Source organism: Pan paniscus, chromosome 13 (assembly GCF_029289425.2).
Source record: "Pan paniscus chromosome 13, NHGRI_mPanPan1-v2.0_pri, whole genome shotgun sequence".
NCBI classification, from domain to species: Eukaryota; Metazoa; Chordata; class Mammalia; order Primates; family Hominidae; genus Pan; species Pan paniscus.
Window position 1 is genome coordinate 40474123 of NC_073262.2, and position 21184 is coordinate 40495306.

At 46.1% G+C, this 21184-nt stretch overlaps 1 protein-coding gene across 3 annotated transcripts in view; it reads right to left on the reverse strand.

Annotated features, from left to right (window-relative positions):
• MGAT5 (alpha-1,6-mannosylglycoprotein 6-beta-N-acetylglucosaminyltransferase) overlaps positions 1-21184 on the reverse strand; it is a 330207-nt gene that overhangs the window by 10356 nt on the left and 298667 nt on the right. For all 3 annotated transcript variants that reach the window (XM_034954099.3, XM_034954098.3, XM_063595173.1), the window contains 2 exons: positions 15876-15950; positions 2385-2542 (listed from right to left, as the gene is read on the reverse strand). In XM_034954099.3, coding sequence (XP_034809990.1) covers positions 2385-2542; positions 15876-15950 — 233 coding nt within the window. The remainder of the gene's footprint in view (positions 1-2384; positions 2543-15875; positions 15951-21184) is intronic.

Here is a 21184-nt window from a genome sequence, read left to right on the forward strand (position 1 = left end):
GTGGGGAGGGGCCAGGGCTGGGGCTGGCTTATCCGTCTTGGCTCAGTGGCCTCGGGCCTACTCCACTGCCCAAAGCTCTCTGGAAGAAAGGGGTGTTCTACTCTGTCTTTGGCAAGGGCTGTTCATTATCTTACCCATCACCTAGGATATCCCCATTTTACAGATGAGAAAACTGGCAGAACTGAGGGAAGTGGCCATTTGCTCTTTCTCCTTCCTGCCTTCCCTGACCTGGACCCTGGCCTGGAGGTGGCCTGCCTTTGTAGGGCCCCATGCTACCTCTGAGCCAGACCCTGAGCACAGTCCCTGGGCCAAGAGCACTGACTCCTGCCTGGCCAGGAAGGAAGCCGTGCTGTTCAGGAGTCCCATTTGGTCCCATTCCCAGGATGCGGCTTCTCGTATCTCTTCTTCCAGAAGTGGGCTTATGCCGACAGTCCCTAGTCTGTAACTAGTGAATTCTGACTTCTGATGCAGACAGACTCAGGGTTCTCAAGAATCCACCTTACTCCAAGAGCTATATGCAAAAGGAGCATGTGGAAAGCCCCTCACAGGGCCCTACAATTCAAGATTTGCGCTGTGGAACTGGAAACTTCCAGTACCATCACAGGCTTTCCAGACATCCCGGACCACTGCCCCCTCCTAAAGCTTGCCTGGTGGCAGAGCAGGGTGCTGCCCCGAGCCCCCACTTTTGGCCTATGCTTTTGTTTTCATGGTGGAATCAGGGCAGCTTCTGTGCCTGGGTCTTCTCATAAAAAGACCAGGAAAAAAATAGCATCACCAGGGCTGGGCACGATGGCTCACGCCTGTAATACCAGCACTTTGGGAGGCCTAGGTGGGCATCCTGAGGCCAGGAGTTTGAGACCAGCCTGGCCAACATGGTAAAACCCTGTCTCTACTAAAAATACAAAAGTTAGCTGGGCATGGTGGCGTGCAGTTATAGTCCCAGCTATTTGTCCCAGGCTGAGGCGTGAGAATTGCTTGAACCCGGGAGGTGGAGGTTACAGTAAGCCAAGATCGTGCCACTGCACTCCAGCCTAGGCAAAAGAGAGACCCTGTCTCAAAACAAACAAACAAACAAACAAACAAACAAACAAAAACAAACATAGCTCACACCCCTACTCATGAGAACTTCCCTGCAGCAGGCAGGACACAAGAGACCACACAATCTCCCTACAAAGGGTTTTATACCACACTTAAGGATAAGACGACTCACAGGAAACAGGCCAACTCAGACCATGGTGCACAAATAACAACAATGGCCAACAGCACTCACAGGGCGTGAAGCCTGAACAGGGAAAGGTGAGCCCTGAGCCCCAGGTCCACGTGAGCCCTGAGCCCCAGGTCCACTCCACTTCCTAAACATCCTCTTTAAGCCTGGAATGGTACACCTGCTAGATCGAATATCTGGAGTTGGGACAGCAGGGTCTTATTATTTGTAGGCTAGTCTCTTGGAGAAAACACCTAATCAGAGCTACTAAGGTGGTGGGTGGGTGGGGAGGCTAGATAATTATGCAATATGTGGACTACGGTGGGCTGTGATAAAAATTGAGAGAATGGATTCAGGCCTGTCAAAGATCATGGGTGAGAGGCCAGAAGAAACCTCACATGGAAATTTGGCAACTGCAAATGCCCAACTCAAAATGCCAATGCAAAGGGAAAGGAAAGGTGCCACTAAGTAATGCAAGCACAAGGTAAGAAATTCAAGGAAGGCGCCTCCCCTGTGCAGCCCTGGGCCAGCATTCCCAGTGCCACACTTGCCTCATTACCAAGAGACCCCGCAGACTCAGGTCTGCTGGGGCCTGAGATGCACCATGTGTCAGTGACCTACAAGAAAGTGCAAAAGGGAACAGGCCGCAGGGGAAGGCTGCTTTTGGAGATTGTTGTGGGCAGTTTTGTGCCAGCTCCTTCTCCATGTTTCTCATTCCTTTCTGACTCCAGGGTTGAACAATGTCACTCGCCACCAGCCCCTTGCACTGCTCAGACTCTGCTGGGGGCCTGGCTGCCAGCAGGGGTCTGAGGAGCTGGTCCATCTATACCTGTGGCTCTGTGCCCACCTCTACTCCCACTGTTCTTGGGGTCAACATTAGCAAGCTGAACACCTCCCACAATCTTCAAACCCAGATACAGCTTTATTTATGCAAATACAACACTCCCATTCAAATTCTAAACACATCATCATGCTAGGTGACTTCATCTCACCCAACAGGAACAGTAACAACACTGGGCTAACTCTCTAGGGGGATCCTGCTGCAACCTACTCCCCTCCCACACCTTATCCCCACAGCCCAGTAGCTTGGAAGAGGAAACCTGTACCTCTCACCTGACTACCCAACAAGGCCAGCTGGAGTCTAGGGGCTGAGTCCCCACCCCCACCCCAGGGCACTTACTTCAGCATGTCTTTGTCCTTGTTGAGGTGCTGGAAGAAAGAAGGCTCGCAGATGAGCTGGCTCTCCTGGCACACCTGCTTGCAGGACTGCCCGGGCTCAGCAAGCTTGACCTGTAGGGCGCTGAGGGGTGGCCACATCACTTGCCCATGGCAGAAGTCCTAGAACGACAATGAAGCCATCAGCCACAGGTCCAAGGATACAGCTGGGGATCCCCAGCCCTGCCAACCACCCTAGCAATGGAGGCGGCACACTGGGAGAGCACAGGGATGGGGAAGAGTTGGGAGCCACATGGATGGGCTGGATTGGGGCTCAGCTGGAATATGCCTTCAGCCCAGGTCTTGACCTCCCTAACCACCAGCTTACTCAACCTCAAGACAGGGACCAACAGCAGTGCCTTCCACAAAGGGCTCCAGGATGAGAGGTCATACTTGTGATGAGCTTGGCACCACACCTGCCTGTGAAGGGTGGCTATTCTCAATCATCACCATCAACACTTATGCAGCCAGGCTATTTAGAGCCTCTGCTCTTCAAGGCCCATCTTCAGACCAGCTTCCACCAGCTGGTCTGTTCTCTTCTCTGATTCCAAAGGCACTGTGTCTACCCTATCTTGGCAGTTACCTAATACGACACTGTTTCATAAGCGCTACTTTTATCTCAATGGCAAGGTTCTGACGCTGAGGTGAAGATCACGCCAAGGAGACTGCAGACACTTCTGACACCACCTCATATGGTGCTGTGTCTTTGGTAGGGACTTAGTGCTGGTTGGTTGAAAACAAGCACAGTAAGTCCTCACTTAGTGTCGTCAATAGTCTCTCAGAAACTGCAACGTTAAGCGAAATGACAATATAAGGAAACCAATTTTACAACAGGCTAATTGATATTAACAAGAGTTAAGTTCCTATGGCACATTTCTTGTCAAAAAACATCACCAAACTTCTAAATAAAGACCCAAAACACTTCTAATATTAAACATTGAAACAAATGTGAGCTATACACACATTTAAGAAAGATGAATAAATACAAATAAGATAAATTATTTACTCAATTTTTGGTGAATCAGTGAGTGACAGCAGTTGTAGTGGTGGTGGGTTCAATCGAGGAATACACATTTGCGAAGTGAAAATCGTAAGAAGTGCCTCCTCCCACCTCATAATTCACTATCAATCAATCACTAACATGGCACCGCAATCAGGCCTGCCTCCACCAGCTGGTCTGTTCCCTTCTCTCTGATTTCTTGCATGTGTATGATTATCGTAGACTTTATGAAGTTTTATTGTATAATAATTTGTATCGATTCATTTGTTTTCGAACGCTCTTATTCCAGCTCAGGGTTGAGGGTGGCTGGAGCCTATCCCAGCAGCTCAGGGTGCCAGACGGGAAGCAGCCCTGGACAGGACACGGTTCTATCGCGGGGTGCATTCACACGCACCCCCACTCACTCATGCTGGGACCATGTAGACACGCCAGTTCACTTCAGGTGCCCAGCTTTGGAATGTGGGAGAAAACCAGAGTCCCTGGAGAAAACCCATGAAGACACAGGGAGAATGGGCCGACTCCACACAGACAGTGGGCCCGGCCAGGAATCAACTTTCTTCATTCTCAACATTATAGCAAAATGACATTATTTGAGGATCTTCTGTACAACATTTCGTATATTCAAGAACTAGAGAAATAGAAGTCTAAGTAGCATGTGATAGGATGAGCAGGAATATGGCACCCCCTACCAAGAATGTGTGTTAAGTGCTCCGAGTGGGGCAGAGCCAGTTGACCCTGGGATCTAGAGGGAATAGAGGAAACCAGCAGGTCTAAGGAGGACTCAGGGGTGAGGAGAGGGTTGGAGGACTGCCCCTTAGAAGTAACATGGAGTACCAGCACCAGGAGTGGTAAGGAGATGTACTTTTCAATGTGTGTCCTTCTAGAGTATCCTACTTTTCCTCACGTTTCCTTTCCAGATCTGTGTGGAGGAGGAGTTGATCAGAAATCTCAGGGCCCAGGGCTCCTAGCACTGACGCAGGCCGAGGAAATGTTTCTGTCCCTCCCTTGCCTGTCATGTGGAATGCCACCACAGGGATATGAGGGTCTCATGCTGCCAGGCGGGTCCCTTGGCATGGAGGTGGGTGTAGCACCAGAACCGGGGCTGGCCCAGAGCTGCATCCGGAGGGCATACTGTTGCCATTTTTGTTTTTTGTTTTTTTTTTAACCTTGTGCTTGTATATATATATTTTTGAGACGAAGTCTTGTTCTGTCGCCCAGGCTGGAGTACAGTGGTGCGATCTCGGTTCCCTGCCACCTCCGCCGCCTGGATTCACGCAATTCCCCTGCCTCAGCTTCCTCAGTAGCTGGAACTACAGGTGTGCACCCCCACACCCAGCTAATTTTTGTATTTTTAGTAGAGACGAGGTTTCGCCATGTTTGCCAGGCTGGTCTCGAACTCCTGACCTCAGGTGATCTGCCCACCTCGACCTCCCAAAGTGCCGGGATTACAGGTGTGAGCCACCGCGCCCGGCTTTGTGTTACTTTTAATGAGCCAAAAGACAGTAAGAAAGAGCAAAGCAAAACCCACCGAAGGCTCTGTGGGCAGCTGGCCCTGAGAGCACATCCTGCCTCTTGCTTTTACCAGCTATGTGAGCCTTTGGGCAAAATACCTAACAGTCTGAAGCCTTAGTTTCCTCATCAGAAAAAGGAAGATGATGATACTGATGATTTCTTAGGGTTATTGCTTCTTCCCATCTCCTTGAAGGAGGAAATGCTGAGAAAAGCATTGCCTGCTGAGAAAGGCAGCTGTAGGTTACTACTAGGTTACTTGGTGCTAGCTTCTCTTAGAGTCTCCTTAAATCAAGGATCCTGATCCCAACAAGGCAGGCAAACCCACTGTTGCCCTCCACTCATGTGTTCCTATGATGAGGGGATTCGACTACTCCAGCCCGAATGAGTTTTGGTGGTTAATGAGCAAAATGCTTCACCGAAGAGTTGGCAGGAAACCTAGAACTTGGATTCCTATCAGCTGCAAATAGAATTCCAGGAAGGTCTAATAATTCAGAGATGAAAAGAAACATATTGGATTATTGAGGGATATTAGGATGCAGCTTACTCTTCTGAAAATGATGCACAGTGGGTGAGTGGGTAAGCAGAGTGCCCCAGGACCCATACAGCCCTGGGCACCACCAGAGACAGACAACTAGACAGAAGACCCTCAAATGACTCCTTATATTCATGGTGATTTTCATCACAATCCAGGCCCCTGTTAAGCCATGGGTCGCAAGGTAACTTGAGTCTGAATGCTGCTACTAAGGCTGACAGCATGACTGTACAAACCTGTGAGACCCTGAATGGGGGCACAGTGATCACTGGTGGCCGTTGCTTTCTTAGGTGACAGGAAACCTGCTGGCTGGCCTTTGACACTCTGCCCATCCAATCGGGACAGCTGTCATCAGACAGGAAGAATGAAAGCACACAGTGATCAATGGAGTTACTGATGATCAGAGCTGAGTGGGGGCATGGGCATTGGAAAAGGTAAAGTGTTTTTTGGTTGTTTTTCTGGTTGGCTAATGCAAGCAACTTTGTTTATATAGGTTGAATATCCCTTATCTGAAATGCTTAGGATGAGAAGTGTTTGGATTTTTTCAGATTTTGGAATATTTACATATATAATAAGCTATCTTTGAGATGAGACCCAAATCTCAACATAAAATTCATTTATGTTTCATATATATCTTAAACATGGCGGCTAAAGGTAATTTTTAAAAATATTTTAAACACATTTGAGCATTACACAAAGTTAAAGTACTTTTATGTGTGAAATTTTCCATGGTAGTGTCATGTTGGTGCTCAGAAAGTTTCAGATTTTGGAGCATTTTGGATTTTCAGATTAGGGATACTCAACCTGTAAATTTTTTTTTTTTTTTTTTTTTTTTGAGACGGAGTCTCGCTGTGTCACCCAGGCAGGAGTGCAGTGGCATGATCTTGGTTCACTGCAACCTCCCTCTGCCAGGTTCATGTGATTCTCCTGCCTCAGTCTCCTGAGTACCTGGGGTTACAGGTACATGCCATCACATGCAGCTAATTTTTGTATTTTTAGTAAAGACGGGGTTTCGCCATGTTTGCCAGGCTGACCTCGAACTCCTAGCCTCAGGGGATTCGCTTGCCTCGGCCTCCCAAAGTGTGGGATTAGAGGTGTAAGCCACCATGCCAGCCCGCTCAACCTGTAATTCTTTAGGAGCAACTGGATAACTTCTGCAGCCTTTTAATTTTATAATAAAGAGGTTTTAAAATCCACATACACCAAATCATGTGACTGAACAGAAAAGATAAGTCAACCGGGAAATCTAGACCAGATCACATCATTTACATCAGAAGAAGCCAAGTGGGAATGTTTCTCTCTGCACCTTGGATTTGGCTTGACCCAGTCCTGGATTAGGCTGGGGAAATGAAGACCCACGAAGGCTGAAAGCTCCTGTTTAGGCTTTCATGGCTGGCAAGAAAACTGTGGAACATCTCTACTTACATGACATCTACAAACAGAGCTGAGGGCAGTATCTCTGTACCTACTGAGTTTGAAGACTCTTTAGGAACTTGACTTCTTATTCATGCTCAGCCTCATGGGGTACAGGAAGCAGCACAAAGGTTAACACTGAAGCTAGAGGCCGGGCAGGGTGGCTCATGCCTGTAATCCCAGCACTTTGGGAGGCCAAGGTGTGTGGATCACCTGAGCTGAGGAGTTTGAGACCAGCCTGACCAATGTGGTAAAATCCCATCTCTACTAAAAATACAAAAAAATTGCTAGGCATGGTGGCGCACGCCTGAAATCCCAGCTACCCAGGAGGCTAAGACAGGAGAATTGCTTGAACCCGGGAGGCGGAGGTTGCCATGAGCCGAGATGGCGCCACTGCTCTCCAGCCTGGGTGACAGAGCGAGACTCCGTGTCAAAAAACAAAACAAAACCCTGAAGCTAGTGCAGAGTCTTGCTTTGTTTGACAAGGAGGAAGTGATGAGTGATATGGCGATGGAATGTGCTTCAAGTCAGAAGGAGCAGATTGGGAGCCTTGCCCCACCACTGTGGTGCTTTGGGCGTGTTACCCAGTCTGGTCTCATCTCCTGCTTGTCTGCAGAGAGTGAGGCTAACAGATAGTAAGACATGGAGCTGAGCAGAATGCTGGCAAATGGCAGGTGCTCCATAAATGCTCCTTTTCCACCTGTTAGCCCTTCTTGGAAGAGCTGCCTGTGCCCCGTAGAGCTTCCAAGGTACTGTATCGGAGACATCTGCAGAATCTGGGGCAGCCCTAGATGAATGGACATCTTGCACCTCAGCTCCAGCAGGGCAGGATGGCATCGCAAGGCCCAAACCATGGGAGATGTCCTTAAAGCTGCACTGCAGGGCTGATATGCCCTATTTGTTCATTTCTTTGTAAACTACAGCAGCCTCCCCTCTCAAGGTCCCCCTCAACGGGTGTGCTTAGTTCAATCCTGCAGCTGAACACTGGAGCTCCAGGAACCCTTTCTGGTGCTCCCCAGGAGCATGGTCTAGCATCCTCTCAGCAGTCTGTTCTGGGGGTCAACAGAATCAGGAATAGTAAAAATAGCAGCAGGACCTTCTCAAAGCTTGCTGCCACCTGGAGAGTCTAAAGATGATCACACTGAACAGAGGGAGGCCTGAAGGTGGCAGGAGAAAGCTGGGGATCTGGGTTAGGATTCTGGCTCCCAGCTGTGGGACTTCATAGATGTCTCTTCAGCTCTGCCTGCTCTCACACATAAAATGAGGATGATGCCATCTGTTCTTCCCTCCTTATCTAATTCCTGTGAGAAGAAAATGAGGTGACTGATAAGAAAGAACTTTGAGATGTTAAAGATAATGTTCCAAGGTTGACCATTCTTTGCTGCAAGAGTCTGGAGGTAAAAGTTGAGTTGGCTGATTACATATGATAATTCACCTACATCCACAAGATCCACCTTTTGGCCCAGCTGCTTTTAGGGCACAACTGAAATGGAAGCCCCTGTCATAGCCTCTTCTCTCCCGTAAGTGCCAGTCCCATTGGGTGCTCAGAGAAGGCTGGGCATCCTCTGTTTCATTCAACTGCAGCACAGGCTAATAAGGCAGTGCCAGCTTGCCTTATCTCCTTATCATAAGTACTCATTCCTTCATTCTTTGAACAAATACTTGCTACTAGGCAGAAAAGCATAAGGGCTCAGAGCTCAGACTGCCTGGTGGACTCTTACCTCCTCCGTTTATTAATCATAATGTATAACGTGCTCAGAAAAGCGCCTGACACAAAAACACCATCTGCATGTTGGCTGTCACCATGACGACGTGCAATCTAGTCCCTGGAGTGCGAGGGAAAGGATGATGAACCAGAGGAACCACAAACCCCTGCCTTCATAGGGCTTGCATTCAGTGAGGGAGACAAAAACAATGGATAAGTCAATATATATAGTACATTAAAAGGTGGTAAGTATTCTAGAAAAGAATGAAGTGAGACTGTTGGCAGAGATGATGTCCTGATAAGGCATCACTGAAATCGTGGCAGCTGGGAAAAGACACGAGGAAGTAAAGAAGTGAGCCGTGCAAGCATCTGGGAAGAACATTCTACGCAGAGGAACATCTAGATCAGAAGAATTGACAAGGGAGTACATTCCAGGGGGAGCAGGCGCTTCTGGGTAGCTTGGTAGAGTGTGTATATTATGGGTCAGAAGTGATGGGGTTCAGGAGGGCCCTGGGAGTCAGATCTTTGGGGTCTAATTGAATGCTCTAGCTTTTCCTTGAAGTAAGATGGAAGACACTGGAGATTTCCGGGAAGAGGGGTGATGGGATCTGCATGCTGGGAACAGACTGCAGGAGCAAAGCAGCAGCAGAGAGACAGGAAGCTGCCGCAACAGCACAGGAGAGAGATACGGGACTGAGACCCTGAGACAGGGCATCTCTGTTCAACAAATCCCCATGAAACACTCATGTAAGCTGGCTTTGAAGGTTTCCTCATTCATTCAGTACTTTACCAATGACTATTAAAGTCTCCCACTGGGTGCTGGAAATACAAACATGAAGGAGACACAGTCCCTGGACTCAGAGGTTCAGTGCGCAGTCTAGTAAGAGAGGCCAATGCTAAAAAATTACCGAACAGTATGAAACAAATGCCCAAATAGGATGCACAGGCCACTTGCAGAAAGGAAAAGATTAACTCTAGGGAAGGGGAAAGTGGTGGTAGCAGTCAGAGAAGGCTTCCAGGAGATAGGGAAGGCCATCTGGGTTTTGTAGGCTGTATGGAAGTTAGCAGCTTACCTCTAACGTGGCGCTTTGCAGATAGCTGGTGCTGGGAACAGACTGCAGGAGCTGCTCAACTAAACTGAATGTGTTTTGCATCTTGAGGCTTTGACAGTAGCAGAAGTAGAAAAGGAAACTATTCTAACTCAACGAGCTCCTATGCAGCAAAAATGAGATATAAACAGTAATTTCCAATCTGGTTAACAAGCCTGCTTAGAACACAGAACATCTGCATCCTTCCCTAACAATTATTTCAACCAGTCACCAAATTTCTCTAAATGTGCTTGACTATCCTGAAATTTCCATGCAGTAGTCATAAACCAACAAAAAGTCTAATAACCAACCAATTTATGAGACGGAACAATGTTCTAAACAAATGAACACAGCCAACCCTGAAGAAGAGGTGAGAGCACCGCCTTTGTAAAGAAGGCTAATTAATTAGCAGCCTGGGGAAAACACCATAAAAATACAGAAGGGGCCAGAGAAGGGGAGGAGAATGCTCCCTGGGAGAAGCGCTAGGTAGCGGGACTGGCTTGTTCACGCCCTCTTGGTTTGCTGGGCCAGGGGAAGGGTCACTTGTTCAGAGCAAAGCAGAGGAGTGGTAACAGAAGGGCCAGTCAGAGAGGGCTAAGTGGTATGTGAAGGGGGTCCAGAAACCCCTCACCCCACCCACTGCAGCCAACTCTTTCACAGAGTTACTAATAAGCCCGTGAGGGTTCGGTGCAAGTGGGTTTTGGTGGGAACCCACATTGTCTGGAACCAAGAACACAGGTTCAAATATAAATGTCTGCAGGCAGGATCTAGAGGAAGAAAAACCAGAAATTGCAAAAAAAAAAAAAAAGTTGGTAGGACAGGTAGGACCATGAAAATGGGGTTTGGGCCCTGTTCGGTCAGCTATTTGAGGGATGAGGCACATATTGGTTATCTGTGTTACAGCTGAGAAATCCAGGGCCTGGAACAGGAAGTGTTCCATAAATATTGAGTAACTGACTGGATTAGCACACCTCAGGTGCCAGGCTGAAACCAACCATTCTCGGCGTGTGCTTTCCCTTAAAACACAGTGAACTGTGTCCACACACGGCCCCAGAGGTTGTTTCCCAGAAGTGAGTGTGAATTTTTGTTTCCACAAAAGAAACAGTGACGGTGCCTATAAAACTGAGCAGTAGGCAGCAATCTCCATGGATTATCTCTACACATGCAAAATTCCACTGAGCAAAAAACTCACCTTTGAAGAGCCAGAACAGAAATCTACCTTATTCACACACTTCTAGGAGTCTACCCAGGAGAAACGAAAACAGGTCCATACACAGATTGCATGTGAATGTTCACAAGAGCACCTACCACATTAGTCAAAACGTGGATATAATCCAAAAGCCTATCAATTGGTGAATGGATAAACAAATTTTGATATTAATCTGTACATACATGGAATACTATTCAGCAATAAAATCAGTTCTGACACATTTAACAACATGGGTGAACCCCCAAAACATCATGCTAAGTGAAAGCCAGAAATCTCCAGAAAAGGCTCATCTAAAAAGGCAGGAAACAGATCAGTGGTTTCCTAGGCCTGGGGTGGGAGCAAGGATTGATTGCTAACAGGGACAAATGAGTTTTTTGGGGTGACGGAAATGCTGCAAAACTAGAGTGTGGTGGTAGTTGTGTAACACTACCAATTTGCTAAAAAAAAAATTGAATTGTGTCCTTATATGCAGTGAACTTTATGGTCTGTAAACTATACCTCAGTGAGCCAGTTTGAAAAACACACCTTGGTTGGTTTCTGGGCTCCTGCGGCAACTCGTAGTGAAGGCTTTGAGAGCACCCACATGGGCCAGGCATTGTTCTTAGTGCTAAACATTATCAAACTACCTTTTCCTTCACCAGCCTGATGGGTAGGTTGCATTATCCCTATTTCTCAGAAGAGGAAAGAGCATAGAGATGTTAGGTAACTTGCCCAAAGTCAGAAACACAGTGACAAGCAGAGCTAAGATGTGAACCCAGGCAGTCAGCTGCTAGGGTTCTGTGCTTAATCATTACCTGCCTAGTCTCTCTGGGTGCAGGAAAGGCTGGGTAAACAAAAGCTATTGATTTCTCAAGAGTAAACATTCCTCAAGCTAGTACCAACCTTCTCCCCTTTTCAATTTCTCCCTCTTTCCTTGCAATCTGTCATCTCTACCATTGCTCCCACCTTTGGACTCTCCAGATTCATAACAGGCTTGTCCTTGCATCTAGAACACTCCATAGTGGGCTTATTCTGGGCTCTGATGAACAGACATCCTAGGACCTTCAGCTGATTCCACAGCCAGTGTTGGAGTTAACTCTTTTTTTACCCTCCTTCTCTCCAGAATGCTTCTCAGATGAATCACACAGCTCTTTACAAATTAACATGACTGTGACCATGCTATATATTTACAGTGTCTTTACAGGAAACAGAAAATATAATTCAAGAGCATATGTATGGTTTTAATAAATCAATCTGAAATTGCCATTCCTTCAAAAAAGTCCTGCTATACTGTCTGACCTGAGGCTAATACAAAAGACTTTCCCAAGAAATGCATAATGAAAAGCTTAACAAGCCCACACATACTGAGGATAGGGAACAACAGTGCTTGATCTTAGATTACAAAGAAGTTCTCCCTGCTGGAGACAGCGTCTCTTTGAGAAAGCTGATTTAAAAGAGCATGCACTCTGAATCAATATTTTCAGTACAGTAAAGGAAGTGGGGACATTAAGAGAAAAGAGCAAGTGGTTTTCCTAGATCCAGGAGTCTTTCTCATTGGGTGCCTGTACCCAGGGAGGGCTGGGTATGAGGGGGGTTTCCTGCTGGCGACTGCTCAACTGCACACTGAAGCCCGGGGTGCCCTCGATTGCTGTCTGTTGGCTCCCTCTGGCTCCCACTGCCTTGGCTGAGCGTGACGGACAACCCTGAAAGGTTTCTGGGGTAAAAGCTTCTGTGTTCTCCTTGCAGATCACATGGAGAACTCTGAAGGCAGATATCGGCCTAATTAGGGCTGCAGTGTTCCTACCATTCAAGGGATGGGAAGGGCCTCCTCGGAGCTGCAGGCTTTCTTGTTCATACCAGGAACACCTCCTCTCCATCCTCGCTGCCCTTTGAAGATATTCGTCTAGTTGCAAAAAATAATGAATACTCCAACCTCTAAAACACTGGGGTCTGGAGCTAAAAGAGGTAGCAGACCCAATCTGTGAACCAATGGGGTCTTGGCTTCCTATCTTCCTTCTGGCATCAGGGGAACATTCTGGGTTCAATAGAATCTCTGAGATAAACTCAAAATAGGCCCCCTTTATTGCTCATTTAGGAACATTTGGAGAATGTTTAATAAGAAATGCCCCTAACACAAGATTCCTGGAATGATTTTTCTAAGCACCCATCTGACAGTTCCACTGCCCCTTAGCCTGTGACAAAGCCCTTCTTTAGCTTCCTATTATCCCAGAATCAAACTGGAATTCTTCAGCCGAGCCTCAGCGTCTTTTCACATTCTGCAATCTCCTCCTCCAGCCTGGTCTCTTACCTCATCCCTCTCTTCAGTCAAGTGCCTATCATTCCCCATGACATTTCTCCCCTCTCCAGGCCTTCACATCTGGACTTGTCCAGCCTTCAGTCTGTGCTACCAGTTTGCCTTCAGGACTCACCTCCTGCAAGATGCCTTCAGATACACTCTACCATTTCTCCCCCGTCCTCCCTCGGCGGGCTGGGCCATGTGATCCCAAAGCATCCTGTTGCTTCACTATTACCAGGCTGAACCTACAGCAGTGGCACTTACTGCCTGTGGACTTGGCTGCCTTCTCCATGAAACTTGCAGCTACTTGAGGGCAGGGATGGGGACCTGGAGCTATTGTCCTCCCCGACTGACCACACAGCCCATGGCATGTTCCAGCTGACAAATAATTCAGAGTAGAAGAATGAATCAACAACAGCAGGCAAAAAAGAAACCTCTGGATTTCTGTGAACTGCAGATTTCTGCAGAAAGGCCTATATGGTGGGGGTTGGGGGGGGTGCAGTTTTATTAGCATGCTTTCCAGCAGACAATTTTGGTAACATGTATTCCAAATCATGAAGTCCAAGATGAGCTTCCTGGTTCCTGACACACAGGAATAAAAAGCACACTCACCCTCCCTTCCTCCCTTCCTTCCTTCCTTGTTTCTGTCACCTGGAAGTTACTGTGCACCGACCATGTGTCCAGCAGGTTACTAGGGATATAGAGGTGAAGCCAGGTGGAGCCTCTGCATTATGGAGCATTTAGCAAGGTCTATTTGGTGAACAGGACCTTCCTGTTTGAAAGGAAGCCCAGCAAGGCTTACAGAGGAGCTGGTAACTTTTAAAGACTGGCTGGAATTCCTGAGCCTCAGGGGAGAAATAAAAGCCTTCAAATAAACCTGATCAAGAGTCATTTATGCCTGGCAGTTGGGTAACTATTTTCCCTAAGAGGACGTGGAGACAGGCAAAGAGGGTTTCAGCAGCAGCTGCAGTGATCTTAGTATGATCTCAAGAGAGCTGCCGAGATGGCGGCAAGAGCTGTGATGTCTTAAGACCCACAATTGAAGGAGGCCCTGCGACTCCTCTTTGCAGCTGCAGGAAGGGTGAGCAGCCCTTGATGATGCAAGAAGACGGGAAGCAAAGCTCTGGACACCTTCTGTCTCCTGAGGCCCTGGTAAGCATGGTTGGTGTAGACTTGGCCTCACATCAAACCGTATCAAATCTTGATTCCACAATCTGTGAGCCTGATAACTGTGAGTCTTGGTTTCCACTATCCAGATAATGGGGTTATTACTACCACCTCCTGGAATTACCGTGAGAATTAAATGAGATGTTATATTATGATGTGTCTGGCACATGCTGGCACAAAATCTGTATGGATGTGGTTGCTAGAGTTGTGATGATACTGTCATTCTGGTGTCATATAAAGGCTGAATGAGATAAAGATTCAAATGGTTTCTCGTGAAACCAAATAATTATACTACAAAGTAGTGTATTACAATACAATATAGCATAACGTATTAAATAATCAACAGTACCAGTTTGCATTTATTGAGCACTATGTATGTGCCAGGCTCTGTTCTAAGCACTTTGTATGTATTAGCTCATTAAATCCTCACATCAGCCCTATGAAGTAGGTCCTATTAGCATCATCCTTATTTTACAGACAAGGAAACTAAGGCATAGAGAGGCCAAGTAACATGCCCAAGTCATATAACTAGAAACACATGGTGCCAGGAGTAAAACCCACATGGCCTGGCTGCAGAGCGCGCTCTCTTGCTGCTAACAAAAGCTCAGCATATCAGACACACCACCCCGAAGTATATGACCACGGCTCCCAGCTCCAACAGCAGCACCCAGGGCTGCTGGCTGCTCGCCACAGTTTCAGTCTCCTCAAACCATCAACTCTTCCTTTGAAGCCCACCTTGGGCCTACTTAGATTTTCAATACACCATTTCTATTTTCAGCGTGCACCATCCTCATCCCCTATTGTGTAAAGATCCCTTGATTGCCTTAAAAAATGCTTTATCCTTTAGGAAGAGCACCTTATTTCTGGGATCTAGTCAAAGAGTTCATATTCTCCTACCCACAGGGGTTCTGAGTCCGTCTATTTCTAGCTCTGTGTTGCTTTTGAAGTCCAAGGAATTAAAATGCTATAAAATGATAGCAACAGGCTCCTGGCCTTTACTTCTAGGAGCACATGCTGCAGTTTCCAAACCTTGTTGGGGAAGGTGGGACTCTTGGCACCCTCCTTGGCTTTGTCCTGCTTTTTATCTGTTTTATATACTTATAAGGTTTCATTTGACAAAGGGTCCTGCTATTAGAAGATGTCTGAAAACCTCTAAAAAGTCCTAACATTTAGAATTGCTGAACATGTATTATTAAAATAATGCTTAGAAAAAGCTGGTTTCAATTCTTGCCTTTCTTAAGGTGAGAATGGGCCTCAGAACCCACTCAGGGCACAGACCCCGATGGTCAGGGGCATCTTCACAGTAATCATCCCATCTCTCTTGTTATAAGTTTCCATTTCACCTTACACTGTCATCAAGAACATACCTACTCCAAGGGAATACTGGTTCTCTTGGGTGACCATGACAATGCTACTATTATCCAGCTTCTAGAGTCTCCCAAAGCAGGAAAATAGCCACAGAAACACAGTGAGCTCTTAAATGTTCTTGAGAGCCCTATGGCGTCACAGGAAGCAGTACACAGCCAAGACAGACTGACTTCTGATAAGCCTTACCTGTTTTTCAATGAAAGCATTGATTCTCTGTAGCATCCCCTCGCACGTAAATTCATATGGCATGTATGGCTCAATCTGTGGAAACAGAGCATGATACCATGAAGGAGAAGGACAGAGAACATGTAGCACCTCCTCAGTCCTCCGACTCACTCAATACACGGGTGCTAACACCAGGAGTCGGCCTCATGAGGGTTGACTATGGACTTGCAAGTCGTGATCTCAAGCTGATCCTTACTAGGTGTGGGACTCTGAGCAAATGACTTGCCATCTCTAAGTCTCAGGTTCCTCATATGTAAAAGGGTGATAAGAAAAACTCACCTCTTTTAAGCTGCAAAGATTATCTGGGAGAAAAATGGTGCTTAGTTTAGTGACTAGCACATAGTGGGCATTCAACAAAAGATGGAAGTTATCACTTGCTAGCAGGTAATTTCCACAGGGCAGAGTCCATGCTGTTGGGTCATCTTTACATTCTAGTGATGAGCACAGTGTGGCACATATAGGAAATCAGCAAACATCTGTTGAATGAATGCATGGTCACTGCTCTAAGGCAACAATGAACAACTGAAGGATTCGTGACAGTGACCTGTATTTGGTCTGTATTGGTAGGTGAGGTTAGCCTGTATCCAAAGAACTCACGGTGTAAAAATAAAGTTATAAAGTGTCACAAGAAGTCAGCTAGGGGGTCCTGGGAGGCTAGAGGGTCAAAGCAGACTTCTACTCATGCTGGGCTTTTAAGGCAGGCTGAGTCTAGCAGGCCCAAACTGGAGAGGGCCAAGATGCTGAAGACATCCTTGGTGAACAAGTAGTGTGGTCTTTAACATGAAAGGACAGCAGGTAACTGCAGCTCAGTATTATGGGAACTGGTGAGACGAGGTAGAAAATTCACTGAATTTCCAAAAAAGCCTTGAGGTTTCTATGCTAAAGAGCCCGATTTTATTTGAGGGGAGTAGGAAACGCTACAGGATGCTTCATTAGGGTAGAGGAGGCAATCTTATCAATATTGTGACACCTTGGAGAAGGGGAAGAAATGTGGGTTTGATCTCTGCTGCGCAGTGTCTGCCAACACTATGAGGCCTGTGTTTTCAGGGGTATTACCAATCTAAAATGAAAATTTCATTTGAGAGAAAATCACCAGCAATATAGTCTATTATTGCTTCAGGGAGCCCAACAGCTCCTCTCAGCAATAGGGTAGACGGGGGGGCACCTTCACCAGCACCAGCTACCTCTAAAATGTTTGCTGGGATCTACAGGGTGGAGAACTAGGCAAAACTTCTATAATTGAAGCTTGCTGAAAATGGGACAATGAACAGAAATAACATTCCTTAGTTGGCAGCCAAGCAGTTGGTCTCAGGGCATCATCTCCCCCTTTCTCGTGTGCCAAATCACACATTACATTGAAATCTTCAACCATGATTTTCAGAAATTTTAATTGTCTTCAAATGCTGAACAAATGCACAAATGTGGGCCACAGTGGCCTACAGCTGTCAGAATAGAGCTCAAAGAGGCTGAGCCGTAAATACTGTAATATCATGGCAGACTATTCTATAAGAACAGAGAGGTCACTCTATTCCTAGACAGCTCATCTCTGAAGAGCTCAAAATACTATGAAGAACTGACTTTCATGTTCTCAGTTTGTTCCTTGTCAACTCAAGCTTTTGAACTTACTGTTCCCTCTCTAACCCAGACACAGCCCTTCACACAAAATGTAAAATTTTTTCTTTTCTTTTAAAGGATGTTTACTCAACCCATGGGTGACTCCAGAAGCTTTCTATTGCTGGCCTAGAGATAAGTTTCCTCTCAAAGATTCATAGAAGGATTGATCTAAAACAAAGAACATGGCATATCTGGGTTCATTTATCAGTGTTAAAGTAGGATTTGTACAGTGAAATAAACATCCATGGTCATCTTTCATGAGATGAACAGATTTAGTTATGTTAGGAAGCACGCCGAGTACCCAAGCACCATTCCAACAACATTTCCAAAGGGAATCCATTAGAAAATGAAAGAAAGTTAATTCAAAGGGTTCAAAGCCAAAAATACAGAAAAATGGCTCCTCCTCTGTTCTCCTACCAACCTAGCCCACTTTAACCAAAGGGATGTTGACTCATTCACTGCTTTGGGGCAGTTCACTGTTTTAAAGGATATGAAGCAAACAATTTTCCTATAAAAGAAAAGCAAAAAGGAGGGAGAGATGGAGGGACGGAAGGAATGAAGGAAGGAAGGAAGGAAGTCGGTGAGTCAGAAGGTAGGTCTATATTGCTGGACCCTGTGGGTGAGGGCAGGCAGGGGCTTCTGCATTGGAAAGCTCTTCAGAGTCCTGGCAGCCTCTGAAGTGACAGCTGTTAATGTGGACTGGGGGCTGGGAGAGCGGGCAGTTTTCTGCATAAAAGTTCTTTAGGAACAAGTGAAGGCCTCTTTGGGGGACAGAATGAAGAAGAATGCTAAATCACATCCAGTCATTGAGAAACCCAAGCTAGGCCAGCTGTGGAGAAGCAAGGAAGTATTCTTGGGCATCCTGCTTTGTTAAAAAAAAAAAAAAAAAAAAAAAAGGACTGTTACTCATATGGCGAGGGCCACAGGAAGGATGCCTACAGATTGCACTGTGAAGTTCCTGCTGACCTTGGAAATTTTCCCTTATCTTCCCCTCCATTTTCTCTTCTTGACCTCCCTCCTTGTGAGATTTCCTGTCTCCACTAGTACCAACTCACCTTTCCAAGTCAGGGACAACTTCTGCAGGCAATTGCTTTTAGAGATCAGCCTCCATGAGAAGCCCTCCATGGTCTGACCTGACAGATGTGGCTTGGCATCATTCAATAAGAAATGGTCTTAGAAAGTATCAGGAGGCCAGGGTTTGAGTCACGGCTCCTCCATTTACTAACCATAGGATTCTGAGTAAGCAGAATCTGTAATTTCTCTTCATAATTTCAAAGTAAACTAGGTCATCTCATCCCCCTGTTCAAAACTTCCCATCATACTTATAAAATCCTCAACACTTAAAAAGAAAGAAAGAAAGAAACAAAAAAACCAACCACACACACACAAAAACCAACCACAAAAAAACAAAACAAAACAAAAACAAAAACAAAAACAAAAAAAACTAAAAACACAAATGAGAAAAAAAACCCCTGAACGTTTACCATGGCCTATTGAAAGGCCCCACACATATTCTGGCTCCTGAGGACCCTTTTACGGTCTCCATTATTTCTGATGAGAAGTTGGCTGTGTTAATACCATTATTCCTCTAAATGTAATACATTTTTCTCTGGCTGCTTTCAAGGTTTTCTTCCTTATCTTTGCTTTTCAGCAGTTTGATTATAATGTATCTTGGTGTGTTTTTCTTTTCTGCTTCTACCTCAGCTTTTAAATTACTCTCCTCAAGAGTACAAGCATTAACTAAGTGTTGTGGATTGAATTGTACCCCTTTTACAAGATATGCTGTCCTAACCCCCAGCACCCGTGAATGTGATCTTATTTGGAAATAGGGTCTTTGTAGATGTAAACAAGTTAGATGAGGTCACACTGAATTAGGGTGGGCCCTAATCTTGTATAAAACGAAAAGACAGAGATACATACAGGGAGAAGCCATAGGATAATGGAGGCAGAGATCAAACCTTTGAGGCCGCAAGCCAAGAAATGCCTAGGCCTACCAGAAGCTGAAAGAGGCAAGGGAGGATATCTAGCTAGAGACTTCGGGGGCGGGCCATGACCCTGCTGACATTTTGACTTCAGACTTCTTGCTTCCAGAACAGAGAGAATAAATTTCTGCTGTTTTAAGCCACTCAGTTGTTTGCACTACTGTGTTACGGCAGCCCTAGGAAGCTCATATACTAAGGGACTGGGAGAATCAAGAAAGAAGAACCTTCACCCTTCCATAGGAATGACTCCAGTAGTGAAGCTTTTGGTGTGTGGCAGATATTTTGAGGCAGCCTAGAGGAACCACATTCCATTTGGCACTTCTTTTATCAGCTCGGTCTCCTGAGGTTGGGGACTGCTGAAACTGCTGAAACTGGGATTGGGATTGTATGTATCATCAACGGGAAGCTGACACCAAAGCCCCATAACCAGACCACCTTGAAGCGGGTAGAGCACAGATAATGCATCGGAGTGCCCTCACTCCCCTGGAGATGTTCTGAATTAACTGAAATCAGCAGTTCAGTGGGCCACAAACTGATTATCCTGTTCTGTTTCCCAGAGGGTAAGATGGCCTCCACATGGGCACACTGGCTATCCCTCCCAGGATATATGCCTTTCCAGCCTCTTCCCTTTCAGTCACACTGTGCTTTGAACCCATGCCTTTCTGCACCCACTTCTGAGTTTTACTTTGCAAATTACTCCTCATCCTGTAAGACTTAACTAAAAGGCTGCATTCTCCAGAAAGCCTTCCCCAGCTTCCACTCCTGGAGCGTTTGCATGTTGCTTTGGCACTGAACATATTCAGCCTTGTATTATGCTTACTTGCAGACATCTATTCTTCTCTCCCATCTATCCATTGGGTAAATCCCTATGTGGGCACCGGAAATACAGAAATGAGACAGATGTATATCCTGACTTCATGTTGCTAACGGTGTAGTAGAAATTTAGACTATCAACAAAAATCATAATACTTAATATTGACTAAACACTATCTAGTAGACATTGAACTTAAGGACTTTATATACATTATCTCATTTACTCCTCACAAGTGACCAATCAAATGGTAATATTAGCCCTACATTATACATGAAGGGAAGCTGCTAGTAAGTGGTAGAGCTAGAACTGAACCCACACTGTGTGCGTCCAGCCTGCCCTCCCACATGCCTACCCCGGCTTCTCTTAAAGCATCGCAACTAAGTGTAAAAAGTGCTCCCACCAAAGTACAGCAGCAGAGTGCAGCTGTGAGAGTCCACGGTGGGCTCCGAGTTGGGAGAAAGGATAACTGAACTCGCCTTTACTGGATGGTAAACTTCTGATAGGTGGGAAGCCAGCCTCCTCTATGATTATGGAAGTAAACACCCCACCCTCCACAACCCCAGGTGACTCAGAGAGCACTCTGTGTATGGTAGGTACCTACAAATGTCTGTTGAATTGATCAGAAGAGGCCAGAAATGTAGTTACTTTTACAAAATTCTACTACATGTTTAGATAGAACAAACAAACAAACAGATGTTCTATAAAAACATTCCTCAGCATTTCCTTGCACTTCTCCCTCTTTTGTAGAGGAAGCAGGGCTATCTTTTCAGATCTTTGTGAGAGCAACATAATCAGGTCACTGAACCAAGTATGACTCCAGTTCCTGCTCCTGTGCCTGGGATCCACGGTCATGTCTAAAC